This window comes from Salvia hispanica, chromosome 3 (genome assembly GCF_023119035.1).
Source record: "Salvia hispanica cultivar TCC Black 2014 chromosome 3, UniMelb_Shisp_WGS_1.0, whole genome shotgun sequence".
Taxonomy (NCBI): Eukaryota; Viridiplantae; Streptophyta; class Magnoliopsida; order Lamiales; family Lamiaceae; genus Salvia; species Salvia hispanica.
This window is the reverse complement of record NC_062967.1, coordinates 2,750,533-2,765,398: the sequence shown is the minus strand read 5'-3', so window position 1 is coordinate 2,765,398 and position 14,866 is coordinate 2,750,533. Positions and strand designations below refer to the sequence as shown.

The following is a 14,866-nucleotide window of genomic DNA, read 5'->3' as shown; positions in this document are numbered from 1 at the left end:
GATGGACTAGATTAAATTGGGTAAACTGATCCCGTGTTGCATTATTTGTACTAATATGTGCATTATAAGGGTATAAGGGTAAAAGCATATTGGCTGTAACACGTTTCAAAACGGAAGGTTCTATAATTAAGCGTGATTTTCTGAAACCTTTCATCTACCCCCTCTCTCTCTCATTCTATCCCATCAACCCCATTCTCCACCGTTTCTAAACTGGCGAAAACCCTAGCCGCCGCTCTAACCCCCGATTTTCACCCTTTTTCGCCGCAAAAAGCATCGTAGGTCGCCGATTCAGAGGTTTGAAGTACCGATTTCTAGTTTCGTGCACGGCAATTGATTGTCTGACCGATTTTTGTTTCTAAAGGTGGGTTTTTAAAGTTCCGATTTTTGGGTAAAAACACTTGTTAGCGTCGGTTTTTAACAATTTCTGGACCGTAGTCATCGATTGACTTCGTTCTTCGAATAATGCACGAATTTTATGGATCAATTTTTCTGAAAAAAAAATGAAATCGTATGCGTGTGAACTAGGGTTCGTTCAATTAGTTAATTTTATAGTTTATTGCTGAGTTGTTTGTGGTAAATGCCCGATTATGTTTGTTTTGGTTTCTGGATATTGTCGAGTTTGTTCGGTTCTTTTCGGTTTCTGGCAATTTTTGAATTTTTGTTCAGTGTGTGGTCGATTCTTTCCATTATTGACGATTTGGTTGATTATTGTGTAATATCTCAGATTTTGGTCTAACTGGATGTAGGAATTCAACTGATTTCGTTGCTGTGCACTACAAAATATTGATATTAATACAAGGCTATTAGTCGATAATGCACATTAACAAAGTAATAGAATAATGGTATACATAAATGGATTGATGCACAGAATATCATTATTAATGCAAGGCTATTAATCGATAATGCACATTAACAAAGTAATGGAATAATGGTATAAATAAAGGGAGTAATGCACAAAATATCATTATTAATGCAATGCTATTATTCGAAAATGCACATTAACAAAGTAATGGATTAATGGAGTAAATAAATGAAGTAATGCACAGAATATCAGTATTACTGCAATGCTATAATTCGATAATGCACATTAACAAAGTAATGGAATAATGGTATAAATAAAGGGAGTAATGCACAAAATATCATTATTAATGCAATGCTATTATTCGAAAATGCATATTAATAAAGTAATGGATTAATGGAGTAAATAAATGGAGTAATGCACAGAATATCAGTATTACTGCAATGCTATAATTCGATAATGCACATTAACAAAGTAATGGAATAATGGTATAAATAAAGGGAGTAATGCACAGATCCGTCGAATTAATCTACAGACAGTTAAGTCATGCTGTGGAGTAATGTACATATTCATTCCATATAATGTACGTTTACAGATTAGTAGTGCAAGGCTATTATTCGATAATGCACATTAACTATCGAAAAATGCAAATTTATTATGCATAAAATGTTCACGACGCTAGAAATAATAAAACTAGGACAACGAAACATATAATAAGACTGAATACAAGACGAAAACTAATTTTTTAGGTACAAAACATTTTATGCATAATAAATTTATCGTGCATTCACATCGTCTTCCTCGTTCGACCTCTTGCTACCCTCCCTATTGCATACGACAGAATACCAAGTAGTAACACCTTCCGCCGCCTTTCTCATTCCTTGTTTGCGCGTATCAAAACCAACATCGCGGGCATACACATCATAAAACGCAAAAGCAAAATCTAGGGATTGGAACTTCTGACCAACCACAAGCTTCAATTGTGGAGAACATTCAGGTATAACAAACACTATAAACAAAACCAAAGAAAAAAGCATATCAGAATTTATTTCCATTATATGATATCAACCATACATTAAATATAAGAAAGAATACATTATACATTACTACACTATCATTATTTACATCCAGAAATACAACACAACAGCCTAAGCAAAAAACGTGTATTAGGGTTGTCCACCAATGATTGCTAAAACCTAGAGGATTAAAATAAACTAATACGTATTCAAACACAAGTATACGAACTAATTGAATAGTATCATTTGGTTTATACCGAGAACGAACACTACACATAAAACCAAAACAAAAAGTATATCAGAATTTATTTTCATTATATGATATCAACCATACATTACATATAAGAAAGAATGCAGTACACATTATTATTCGTACATTATATAAGTCCAGAATTACAACACAGCAGCTGAGAAAACAAAATAAACACTAAATCCTAATACATGAGACTTGTCGCCTAAGCAACATACTAAACCACATCTACCACTGACTGCGAAAGCCTACTCGATTTCTACATTACTAACTGCAAATCACAAAATAGGTAGTTCATGAAATTAAGTGAAACAACTAAACAATGCATATTGCCAAATTCTTCAACGATCAATTACTCCAACAAATCGGTATTTCAATTAACAACTGGGATTAGTAATCAATGACATGCAAGAATTTAATTACCTTCTTCTATTGATGAGAAAAAACGATATCAATGATCTAGTGCTCGGAAATTTTTCGTTGTTTAACAACTCGGAATAATCGGTATTTTTCGGTAAGAAATAAAAACGTGTGTTCTTCGATTCATAAAAACAGTCAAGAATTGAGGAATGAGAAATTTCTTCAATGGAGAAGTGGCGCTGAAATTTTCGAGAAAGAAGAAAGATGGAAGAGTATAAGCGTGGAAAATAAACGCTGATATCTTTGATGGAGATAATCAAGGTAATTACCATAACAAACTACTTTGTGTATACCCATTTTGACCTTTTCGAATTATTAAAATATTTTAATTAAACACATGTGACATGATTTAGGGCCATCAGATCTTAATAATGTGGGGCTAAGATTAAGAAGGAAAAAGAACAATTAATATGAAAAGGATTTGAATACATCCCTATATATATATATATATATATATATAACACTTTGCATTAATATATGTAAATAACTAAGCGTTATCCGAAATTTTAGTACTACTATTTTTAGTCGATGGAATAAATATTGACCGAGATCCGAACTCGATTATAGATATTTATTAAGGTGGTGGACATTATTTATTAATTTAGTATGATCAAATTTTTGTGATATCATATTCAAATACATTAGCCAGTAAGATCACATTATTAGTATTATTATCTTAATTAATTAGGTCAACTTTTCAAATGATCTATTCACGGTCGCCCATATAAAATTAAATGGCATATACGAATAACGTGAAAAACTATGAATCGTGCATATAATAAAATTTATAAATCAAATTGACAGACTAAATTACCGATATTGTAAGCTGAACATGAATTCAAGTACTAGTTCCTTAGCTACCCATGCCAAACATCATCTAATAAACTACCATGCCAAATATCACCAAATAAAACTAAGTAATTGTACTGAGTCACACAGGCCGGCCGTGTAACCCAATAGTATAATTTAAATAATTTTCATTTTGAACAAATTAAGTAATTGTACTAAGTCACATAGATCGTGTAACCCAATACAATTTAAATATTTTCGTTTTGAACAAATTAGTAATTTTACTGAGTCACACAGACCAATTTTGAGAAGTTCATATATAAACAGATTGCTCAATTTGTTGCGAATAAATCAATTTAAGACCAATTTAGAGAAGCCTATCTGGAATGATCAGATTGAACCTGCAAATTTAGTACTATACTAATTTACCAAGTCAACCTTCGACAGTCGTGTAGTTGCCCAAGAAACGTGATTATTCATGTATTAGCATTTAATAATTCCAATAGTTTATCTACATTCTAACATGATGGAACCACTAATATTTCTTAATCACCAGAAACTAACCCTGTCAATGTTGAAGCGTGGGGGGATATGATTTCTTGCACAAGTTTCCTAATTAATTAGATCATTTGAGTTCCTCTATAAATAGAAACCCCTGAGTTGTGATAATTTCATAAGCAATTACAAAAATTAAGAGATACTTTGACATTCAATTCAATGGCATTGGCATCATCATCTTCTTTCAGAAAAGTACTCCCCCCAGCTAATGGAAGGCTAATTACAATTCTTAGCATCGACGGGGGCGGAATTCGCGGCATAATCCCTGCCAAGATTCTTGAGTTTCTCGAATCCGAGCTCCAGGTAAACTCACGTTCATGTGCAATTTTTTTTTTTTGGCGTAAACTTATAGTACAACGTTTAATTGGGATCGTTTGTCAGAAATTGGACGGTGAAGATGCTAGAATCGTCGACTATTTTGATGTTATAGCCGGAACAAGCACAGGAGGGCTTATGACAACCATGTTGGCGGCACCAGATGCTAATAACAGACCGTTATACGCTGCTAAAGATATTGCTCCATTTTATGTGAACAATGGGCCTAAGATCTTTCCGCAGTATGATTATTTCCTAGTGTACTATTTTCTCTATGTTTTTATTTTTAATTAGGGTTTTGAATATTAAAAAGGGATATTAATTTGTAGGCCCTTTGGATCGTTTGGAAGCACGGTTGCTCAATTGGGAGGACCCAAATACGATGGGAAGTATTTACACCAATTGTTGAGAGATGGTTTAGGAGAGAGCCGGTTGCATGACACCTTAACCGACGTTGTCATCCCGACCTTCGACATTAAGTTAATGCAGCCAACTATCTTCTCCTCTTACGAGGTCGCGGGTCTCTCTATCTCTCGTATTTTATTGTTTACCCATATTGCCCTTATGAAAATATTGAAATATTCTATATACTATAATGATTATCGCAAATTTTAGACCTAAACTGTTTGTTTTAGATCATCCAACGACTTAAATTATGTTTAATTTTATATTAGGAAGTCAGTCTCATCCTGGTGCAACCATATACATATATATATAGATAGGGTTGTTATCTATGATGGTGAAAAATAGTGAATTTAATTGTTACAAATGTAGATGTATAAAGAGCTAAATCAAGAGAGAAATTAAGTGTGTTTTTAACTTTTAATTTGACTTGAAATCCAAGCATTATAAATATAAAATCGTTAATTGGTTGATAATCAGAATATTTTCGTACCATGAGATGTATATATATGGAGATAATATAAAATAGTAGTATTGAATTTATCAACATAGCAATAATATTATTGTTTATATGATCTAATGGTTTTTCAAAAAGTCAAAACCCTTACAAATGGAATTGTTGAATGACCATTTATTTTTAATATGCAGGTAAAGAATTCACCTTTCATGGATGCACTATTATCGGACATATGCATCGGCACCTCCGCCGCGCCAACCTTCTTTCCGGCCCATCATTTCACAAACTCCGACGCCTCCGGCCAGTCCCGGGATTTCCATCTCATCGATGGAGCTGTAGCTGCTAACAACCCGGTATATACTTATTACTCCTTTCGTCCTAGCTAGTTGTCATATGTTACTTAATCATTTTCTTTTCCGCGACACAAAAACATTACATTTAAATTTTAATCTTTCTTATCCTATTTTTTATTTTACTTTATTTCTTATTTCTCTAACGTATTTTATTCTCTTCATATTATACACAAATTTTCTTTTATCTTTAATGATCAAACAAACTACATGTCTAAAACTTGAATTTTTTTTTTATTCTTAAGACATTAGTAGCAATAAGAGAAGCCATGAAAGAAACGATGAGAAACTTCCCAGATTACTTCCCGGTTCGGCCGCTTAACTTCGACAAATTGCTAGTGATCTCACTGGGAACCGGCGCCGACAAGGAAGAGCAGAAATACACGGCGGAGCAGGCGGCAAAATGGGGCATCTTCAGCTGGCTGGTTCAGGGGAATTCCTCACCGGTGATCGACATTTACAACCAGTCAAATAAAGATATGGTCGACTACTTCTTACAAGTTGTTTTCCAGTCACTTCAATCCGAAGATAACTACCTCCGCGTTCAAGTAAATACTCTCTCCGTCCATCTTTAAATATCTGATTTTGCCAAAAATGGACATTGTTAATAAAATAATCTCATTTCAATTTTTATATTTCCACTGACTCATTCTATTATCATTTACTATTATAAAATTAATATAAAAATGAGACTCGTATTCTAATAGTGTACTATTCATGTAGGATGAGTCGCTGACGGGGTCGGCCTCTTCTATTGATGTTACGACGAAGGCGAATTTGGATGAGTTGGTGAGAATTGGGGAGAATTTGTTGGGCAAGCCAGCTTCTAGGGTTAATTTGCAAACCGGAAGGTCCGAGCCTATACCTAATGGAGGCACAAATCAGGAAGCTCTGATCAAGTAATATACATATATTTTCTCATATTAATATATTTGAATTAAACTTATCTTAATTTATTTTATTCGTATATTAATTGCAGGTTTGCAAGAATGTTATCTGATGAACAGAAGATCCGAAGGTCCAGCTCACAAACAGCAGAATAAATTATAAGTAAATCATGATGAAGATATTTAATTGTAATGATGTTATTCTTTCTTATTTATTAGTAAGAAAAGTTGATAATAATGTAATAAAATAAACTCTCTGATGCATTATCGTATGAATAATTTTTTATTTACTAGCCATTTAGGACACTAATTGTTTGTTCTTTGAATTTCAATGGGATTTGTCGCGTGAACTTAAGCAACATAACTTACATAAGTTTCTCCATTTTGAAAATTACGTTTTCGAAAATCGAATATACAGTGTTTATAATATCGTTATGTTTAAAAATAAAAAAGACAGTAATAAAAGTAATCGTTGGGTGTAAATCCATTCTATATCCGGGAATAAGAAAAATTAGAAATAATATATTAATGTTTTTCCAACTCTATTGAATTTTTTAGAGTGACGTGGAGATAAATTTGTGAAAAAATTGAGATGGGCCTAACCACAGTCCACATTCGACTCGATTGGGCCATTAATTTACCAATCCATTTGTGACTAAACATAGATTTTTTTTCATTTAATATAGCTTAACTTCTATTAACATGGAATATCCTGGAAGCGGAAGAACTGCTGAAACTACGCGAAACCCTCACAAAGGTTTATGTACAAAGGACGGGCAAACCTTTATGGGTTGTATCTGAAGACAAGCAGCTAGGAAGAAGTCTAATGAACGAGAGTTGTTTTAATTGAGATACTGATGCAAGTTCTTCCCTTCTGAATCAGATAGATTCATGTCTGAAAGAGGTTGACAATAAGTTCTTAAATGGCTCTTCTGCTCAGAAATGAAATGTTCCAAATGTTCCTGAAAATTCTTGCTCCCATTGGACCATTTGTATCTATATGCATCAAGGAACAAGTTAGAGCCGAATCTTCTTTTCGCACTATTACAGATATGAAAATAATGGTCAAAATCGGATGAAATTGTCAACTGCCCCTATCGGAAATAGGATTGACTAGCGATTCCGCGGATGAAGTATTTGATTATTGAAATAAAAATAATTGTATAAACATAAAATAAATAATGGTAATATAAATTAAAAAAGAACGATGCATATACAAAATATCAAACATAACAAAATAAAGGTAGACGTATTCAACATATGGTCCCCTACATTCCGGTCCATCTCCATCATCATTAATCTATGATGATTTTATGGCCACGCCTATTTTTACACCAATTATTGCCTTCACTTCTCTGTCGGGTCATTTTCATCACTAGTATGGAAAAATATACTATAACGATTATTCGGGAAAAGAAATCGTTAACAAGAATTCTTTTGTGCAGTTTTGTAGATTTGAGAATATCAAAAGGAGTATTATAAATTTATAATTGACCAGTCCAAATTCCAATATATATCAAAGGTCATAGTAAAATAGAATATGTATTATCCAATATAGGTCCCCTACCAAACGGCAAATACATAGCTTGCTATCACTGGCTGGACCATTCTAATTTACTTTACCTGCTTTGATATAACGTCTCCATTTATTTTAAAGAAATATATATTGGACATTAAAAAGAAGACCATGGGCAAAATTGTGGATCAAAAGGGGACCATAGGCAAAAATGTAGTACTGATTTTTTTAATAAGATTAATAATAGTTTACTATGTAATTCTGCAATGATTCGAACTTCCTGTAAGTGATGTGGCAATTCGAACAATATCAATCTATTGAGGGAAGGTGATGAAGCATTTGAGCAACTATTCATCAATTTAGTTAAAAGGTGATAAATAAAGATTTTTTTTTTTTAACCTCTGATGGCTCAATGTATCTCAGCAAAGTATACTACTCCTTCCGTCCCATTAAAGATAACCCACTTTCCTTTTTGGTTTGTCCCAACCAACCAAGATGACTCATTACTTAAAATAGAAACCCTTTATCTCTACTTTATCCACTCTCTCTTACTTTACTCTCTCTATTTAACACACAAAATAAAGTTACATAAAATTCCGTGCCGTCCAAGAAAGGAATCATCTTCCTTTGGACGGAGGGAGTACTAGCCATTCACCCTCGAATTGTGCGGATAATTTTTTTTCTTTTTTATTAAAAAAACCAAAAATAATTTCTCACTACATATCACTCAGAACCTTTGAGTTTATCGGTCCAGATCATCTACAACTTTTTCTACAACATCCCCTACTCCACCCCTCACAAATATAAATAATGGCCCACCATCATATTTTATATTTGCGAGGGGTGGAGTACGGGATATTGTAGGAAAAATTGTAGGCCAGATCGGTAATTGTCAGATAAGTTGGCGCGCATTAACGGCACACAAGTTGAAAAAGTTGCGTCCGCAGCGTGCACCCTCCCTGCCCCTGAGTATACATATTTACACATTTCGCGTTCATTTACATTTTACATGTAGGAGAGAGAGAAGGGTTCATGAGATTTGCGACTTAAAAGAGGAGATCTTGGCAGACCAAGCAAAGGCGGCTGCGAATTTAATTCTTGGGGTTGGTGGACTATAATCTGTCACAACATTTATGGCATCACCTCACCGCATTTCGCATATTTTCTCTTAATTGCTCCTTCTCGACTCAGACAAAAATTGGGCTACGCTGCTTGCAGTTGCAGCAGAGATTTTTGGTGGGTTTTGTTTCTTTGTGTTTGTTTCGCTCTGGTCGGAGAGGGACTCATAATGTGTGGTCGGATAACGTAAAGATTCCTTCTTTTGTCTTGTTTAGGCAGCAGTGACTGATTTTCTGTTATTGCAGTTTCTTGCTCTTTTAGGAGTTGTACGTATTTTGCTTGTTACAATTTGTTCATTGCAAGTTCCAAGGTTGAAGCAGAACAAGTTGAAGAAATTATATTCAAAGATGAAGTATATGAAGCTGGGGTCCAAACCAGATACTTTTCAAGCTGAAGGGAACTGTGTGAGGTAAATATGTGTGTGTGTGAGTGAGCTTTCCAAATGTGAATGAATCATGAAATTATGCTCCTCTAGTTTTAGTGTTCATCTCAAAGTTTCCCCCTTTCTTGAATACTAAAATGTGTTTACTAAAATGGAACGTTACCTATTTACCTTTGCTGTAAAAATGTGTTTTGTTTTTTTGAATCATGATCCTATGTTAATTACTCCTAATATATTAGGTAGTTAAAAGCTACTAGTATATTGTTTCAGTTATTCGAATGTCTCACTTTCATTATTTAAACATTGAGTACACTTTATGTGGAGGGCCTATTGGAACTGTAAAGTGTGACACCTACTAAGCCTAAGGTTACATGTTAATGGAGTACTATTAAAATACTATAAAAGATTAGAAAGTAGCTTGTATGTTGTTGATCACCTTTTCTCTTCATTTTTTTAATCTTCCTTTTTTGGTGGCCATGCTGCCTCATTCCTTTTGATTCAACTGCAGAAACTTATACATCATGTTCTAGTTTTAAGGTGATGATATAGATCAGTGATGGATTAAATTAAAATTCAAGCACCATTAATGAATTTTTCAGTCTTAATCCTAGCTATAAAACAGTTCCACTTAAATGTTCTCTGCAAACACTAATATGTAATAGTAACTTCCTAGAATTGTATGCAATTTGTTGTACAAAATTTTGATAGTCATTCTGAGTAACACTTTGAGTTTGATCTCATTCATATAATGCAACTTCTACTCATGAATGTTCAAAGCCACTTGAATGGTTATCTGTTGAACTTGGTTGAGTTCGATTGCATTTTAACAAGTATCTCTTTGTATCATATGCATTCAAAATCCATTGACACTTGACAGATGTGCTGTTGTTGTGTAACGCCTTATTATTTCTGCAGCGTAATGTATGGTAACTCTTGTATAATTTGCTGCAGGTACGTGCCATCTGAATTGGACACCGATGTCATCATAAGTGTTGGAGATGTGAAGTTCCTTCTCCATAAGGTGACATTTTGTGGAACTAAGTGTTAGGAATGAAATTTACCTATTCCTTCAAGTGTTTACTGCTTCTTGCTGATTATTTTCCTACTAGCCATGTTTAACTGTGGAAGTTTCTGTTTGGATTTACCTTTCCAGTTTCCTCTCCTGGCCAAGAGCAATAAGTTACGAAAGCTGGTATCAGGAGTGAGCGAGGAAAGTCCTGATGAAATCCGCTTGGCTGATTTCCCCGGAGGACCTAATGCATTCGAAATATGTGCTAAATTCTGTTATGGCGTGACAGTGACTCTCAACCCCTACAACGTTGTGGCTGCACGCTGTGCAGCAGAGTATCTTGAAATGTCTGAGGATTTCGACAGAGGAAACCTGATCCTAAAGATCGACATATTCCTCAACTCCAGTGTTCTACGCAACTGGAAAGATTCCATCATCGTCCTACAGACCTCCAAGTCTCTCCTCCCATGGTCTGAGAATTTGAAGATAGTAGGTAGGTGCATTGATTCAATAGCATCCAAAACCTCCGTGGATCCTTCACTGGTCACCTGGTCCTACACGTACAACAGAAGACTGGCGACATCAGACCAAATAATCCGCAGTGGGCTGAAGTTATCCGAGAAGATGGAGTCTGTCCCTAGAGATTGGTGGATCGAAGATATCTGTGAGCTGGACATTGACCTGTACAAGAGAGTCATGCTCGCGATAAAATCCAAAGGTAGAATGGACGGAGGCATGATTGGGAAGGCATTGAAGGCTTATGCCATGAGATGGCTGCCAGATTCTGTCGATGCAGTGGTGTCTGAAGTTCATATCAACAGAAACAAATCTTTAGTCGAAACTATAATCTGCTTGCTTACTTCGGATAAAGGAATCAGCTGTGCCTGCAGTTTCTTACTGAAACTACTCAAAGTTGCTATTCTCATAGAAGCTGATGATTCATCAAGAGAAGAGCTGATAAAGAACATCAGTTCAAAACTAGACGATGCTTCAGTCAGTGATCTCTTGATCCTGGCAAGGCCTCCTCAGTCAACCATCTACGACATTGAGCTTGTTCAACGCCTTGTGGATTTGTTTGTGGAGAATGAGATGAGTAAGAAGGATAAGACGATGACTGAGAAGAATGGGAGTGATTTTGTTTTAGGGCATGGATCTTGGTTAAAAGTTGGGAAGATCATAGACAGTTATCTTGCAGCAGTTGCTTGTGACGTGAATCTCACCGCGTCCAGTTTCATCAAGCTGTCCAAGTCAGTTCCTGAGATGGCTAGACCGATTCACAACGGACTGTACGGTGCCATTGACATCTTTCTGAAGGTGCAATCTTTTTTCAAACTTTTCAACTTTTATGCAATAATTTTGCAAAATTGAAAATTTTGTATATATTGCAGGAGCATAGTGGAATAACAAAATCTGAGAAGAAGAGCTTGTGTGGGCTAATGGACGTGAAGAAATTGACGACGGACGCCACCATGCACGCGGCTCAGAACGAGCAGCTACCACTACGCGTGGTGGTGCAAGTTCTGTTCTTCGAACAGGCAAGGACAGCAGTGGCTAATCACGCCTTCAGCAACAGCGATGAGCTGCAAACGGTGCCTACAAACTGCAAATCCCTGAGCAAACAGATGGATGAGCTGAAAGTGAAAGAAGAGGAATCAGTGAAAAATGGAAAGCTTATCAAAAGAGGTAGCAAGAACAGAGGATCTGGCGCCCAGCTGCTGCCATCACGTTCGAGGAGAATATTCGGAAGGCTGTGGATTGCGGGGAAAGGGCTGCCCAACGGTGATAACAAGAGCCCTGAAACTTCGGGGAGTTCTCAGAGCCCGACTTCTATGATCAGAGGAGAAACAAAGTCATCTGGCTTGTCAAAGAGGCATCGGAGGCACTCGATTTCGTGATATAAGTGTGAAGAGGTAGTAGGATCTCCATTGCTGCTGTAGGAAAGATAATCTTGTTGGTGTTGCTTTTCATCTCTTGCACATCATTGTATTTGTATCAATCGGTTGTATTCATTTAGTACACAAGGATTTCATCTTAGAAGGACAAATGGAAACTTGATTGAAAAATAAAGAGAAATTAATGCCAGTAAATCCAAACGCATGAGATCTGCTCATCATTTATCAGGGCCAAGATTCTATTTTTATTTATTTCATCTTAAGAAATGCCGTGTTTTTCTTGTTTCTCACTGCAAGTGGATAGGAGGAATCTTGGCCGGCAAATCCAAGAAAAGTCAACGAGAAATTGGGTTACATTTAGCCTATTCAAGAACCTCATTCTCTATCACTCTTAGTGAGTTAACCCATTAAAAAGATGAGAGCTTTTGCCGAAGCTTTATCTGTGTGCCTCTGTGTTTTGATTATATACGACCCCGCCTTAAGAGTTCAATCCTCTTCGTCTGATAACACGCAATGCAAAGCATGGCTGGTTCAATCCATCCCCAGCGACATGCCCCACCTAGCTCCTGTTCCCGGCCTTCTTCGTACCGGTAATCTGTCCTTTTCCACTTTCCTGCAATTCTTAATTCTATAATTGTGAAGGACTTAATTATGATTAGGTGCTAAAAAGAGAATTTATTACCATACATTTGCCTTATCCATGAACCCTTATTCAACATATAGTTGCGGGCCTTGTGGCAAGTTTTGTTGTATGGTGCTATTGGAATTTTAGTTGCATTTGATAAGTTCCTTTAAGGATGAGTTTAGTCATTTTGACATATGATTGAGGCAGCTGATGTATTCCGATGGATGGCTGGGAATTCGTCGAGGAGCCTTGACATAATTGCGCAATACTGGCAGTTGATAGCTCATCCGGACGATCCTCGTTCAGGGGACTATGGATATTCAAAAGATGACATGTTGAGATTTGGGGCTAACGAAGGATATGAAGTTTATCGAGCATTAGATAATGCAGCTGATCGCAACATTAGTATGAGGTACGCCTCGAGTCTTGATGTTTCACTTGCTATGCATAAATTGGAGTTGTAGCCTCTGTTGGAGAATCAAAGCTGCAGAAAACTGATCTTAGTTTCAGATTTTTACAGCACTCTGGATTCTATCCGGACTATACACAGGAACCATCCGCCCTCGCAGCAGGGAGACCAAATGTGGAGAATGTCACCTTGTTACTTAAGGACTGGTGGGGGTCTGGTATCGTCCACGCTAAGGTTTGGATATCGGATAGTCGAGACGCGTACATTGGATCAGCAAACAATGACTGGAAATCTCTCACTCAGGTAACATAATCAACACCAAACCCTTATATCCTTCTTCTAAGAGAAGCCTAGTCAAGAACTGCAGCTATACATTCATGTTCACTTTTGTTTCGGTTTTCGTTTGTAATGTTTTTATCGACTGGATAAGTGCTAATTGATTAGTAATTGCATGAATCTAAATGATGTTAGGTGAAGGAAGTTGGGGTTTATCTTGCTGGCTGTCCAAGAATTGTGAAGAAGGTTGGGATTTACTTTGAAAACTTGTGGAAACTAGCCCATCTCAACTCTTCACTTTACACAAAACTTGTCACCGATCAGCAATGGCAGACCGTTAGAAAGGTTCCCTGCTGGTCGTATTTCCTCCAACCGAAAGATAGATGCAAGTAAGCCGAAAACTCTAGGCAACCAATTTTTCCTTTCTTATATCATATCTAGATATCGTCTCTTCACTCTGTTATGTCTTGACAGATCACCTCTTCCCAAATACGTGAAGATCGAACATACATTAGGCTATCCATCGCTTTCAGACCCTGACAGGTTCCACATTTCCATCGAAACTCCTGCAACAAACAATTCAGCATCACAGCATCAGCCCTCCTACCTGTCTTTCGCTCCACCAGAGGTTTTGCATCCGTTTCCGTTGTTGTTGGAAAGGTCTAGAAGATACTGCAATATCATTTTTGGCTTACTTTCTCCTTTAACAGCTATTGTTCGACAAGTATCAGTCAGACGAGCAGGCCTGGATCGACACCATCAAATCAGTCGGAGATGGAGACACTGTAAGAATAAGCACCATGGATTGGCTTGGTCAATCTGCATACATGACACAGACAGTGTATTGGGCTTCCCTGTCTTCAGCTATATCCGAGGTACATACACATCATTAAATTTCTTGTTTATAACAAACTTGCATAACCGAGGTTTCCACACCAGGTTGTTTACAGCAAACATGCCACCGTGAAGTTGCTGGTCTCGTACTGGGCTCATTTCCTTGACAACACAGACATGTACCTGAAGTCACTGCTCTACACGAACAACCTATGTTCGTCTTCCAAGTACAACGACTGCCATGGAAAAGTCGAGATCAAGTACTACATCGTTCCAGGTTTCAACCAGACCGGGCCTGCCAAGACCAGCAATGGTACGGCCACTGGGAACGTGTATCCGGGCTTCACAAGAGTGAACCACGGGAAGTATGCTGTGAGCGATGTACGAGGCCATATTGGGACGAGCAATCTCGTGTGGGACTACTTCTATGCAGATGCAGGGCTCAGTTTCGGAACCTATAACCTTGGCATTGTGTCTCAGCTGCAACAAATCTTTGATGCTGATTGGGATTCACCCTATGCAGTGCCTGTTGAGCCATTGGTGTCTTCTTAAAGCTAACTG

General features: G+C 36.7%; 3 protein-coding genes across 4 annotated transcripts; all 3 read left to right on the top strand.

Moving 5' to 3' along the window:
* Positions 1 to 3,965: 3,965 nt before the first annotated feature.
* On the top strand, positions 3,966 to 6,536 carry LOC125216244 (patatin-like protein 1). The gene is made up of 7 exons (XM_048117902.1): positions 3,966 to 4,135; positions 4,214 to 4,389; positions 4,477 to 4,660; positions 5,198 to 5,359; positions 5,602 to 5,904; positions 6,080 to 6,255; positions 6,336 to 6,536. The coding sequence occupies exons 1-7, from the start codon at positions 3,992 to 3,994 to the stop codon at positions 6,397 to 6,399; spliced, it is 1,209 nt and encodes a 402-aa protein (XP_047973859.1). The 5' UTR covers positions 3,966 to 3,991; the 3' UTR covers positions 6,400 to 6,536.
* A 2,252-nt stretch (positions 6,537 to 8,788) lies between these two features.
* LOC125212234 (BTB/POZ domain-containing protein NPY1-like) lies at positions 8,789 to 12,356 on the top strand. 2 transcript variants are annotated; one of them, XM_048112337.1, is made up of 5 exons: positions 8,789 to 8,995; positions 9,124 to 9,287; positions 10,212 to 10,281; positions 10,414 to 11,583; positions 11,658 to 12,356. In XM_048112337.1, the coding sequence occupies exons 2-5, from the start codon at positions 9,226 to 9,228 to the stop codon at positions 12,162 to 12,164; spliced, it is 1,809 nt and encodes a 602-aa protein (XP_047968294.1). In that variant the 5' UTR covers positions 8,789 to 8,995; positions 9,124 to 9,225; the 3' UTR covers positions 12,165 to 12,356. The 2 variants fall into 2 exon arrangements, with proteins under 2 accessions (XP_047968294.1, XP_047968293.1); XM_048112336.1 differs by having other exon boundaries at positions 8,789 to 9,287.
* Positions 12,357 to 12,576: 220 nt separating this feature from the next.
* LOC125212979 (phospholipase D Z-like) lies at positions 12,577 to 14,857 on the top strand. Its single transcript, XM_048113300.1, has 7 exons — positions 12,577 to 12,751; positions 12,994 to 13,198; positions 13,297 to 13,498; positions 13,667 to 13,860; positions 13,946 to 14,099; positions 14,182 to 14,346; positions 14,411 to 14,857. Exons 1-7 carry the CDS (start codon positions 12,577 to 12,579, stop codon positions 14,855 to 14,857), a joined length of 1,542 nt encoding a protein of 513 aa, XP_047969257.1.
* The last annotated feature ends 9 nt before the right edge of the window (positions 14,858 to 14,866 follow it).

What these genes read in the sequence shown, in the direction of transcription:
- LOC125216244 (XM_048117902.1), top strand. Translation starts at nt 3,992, where the DNA reads ATGGCATTGGCATCATCATCTTCTTTCAGAAAAGTACTCCCCCCAGCT. An exon ending in ATAACTACCTCCGCGTTCAA is followed by an intron (nt 5,905 to 6,079) that starts GTAAATACTCTC and finishes CTATTCATGTAG; the next exon opens with GATGAGTCGCTGACGGGGTC. An exon ending in AATCAGGAAGCTCTGATCAA is followed by an intron (nt 6,256 to 6,335) that starts GTAATATACATA and finishes TATTAATTGCAG; the next exon opens with GTTTGCAAGAATGTTATCTG.
- LOC125212234 (XM_048112337.1), top strand. Translation starts at nt 9,226, where the DNA reads ATGAAGTATATGAAGCTGGGGTCCAAACCAGATACTTTTCAAGCTGAA. An exon ending in GCTGAAGGGAACTGTGTGAG is followed by an intron (nt 9,288 to 10,211) that starts GTAAATATGTGT and finishes AATTTGCTGCAG; the next exon opens with GTACGTGCCATCTGAATTGG. An exon ending in TGAAGTTCCTTCTCCATAAG is followed by an intron (nt 10,282 to 10,413) that starts GTGACATTTTGT and finishes TTACCTTTCCAG; the next exon opens with TTTCCTCTCCTGGCCAAGAG.
- LOC125212979 (XM_048113300.1), top strand. Translation starts at nt 12,577, where the DNA reads ATGAGAGCTTTTGCCGAAGCTTTATCTGTGTGCCTCTGTGTTTTGATT. An exon ending in CAACCGAAAGATAGATGCAA is followed by an intron (nt 13,861 to 13,945) that starts GTAAGCCGAAAA and finishes ATGTCTTGACAG; the next exon opens with ATCACCTCTTCCCAAATACG. An exon ending in TGTCTTTCGCTCCACCAGAG is followed by an intron (nt 14,100 to 14,181) that starts GTTTTGCATCCG and finishes CTCCTTTAACAG; the next exon opens with CTATTGTTCGACAAGTATCA.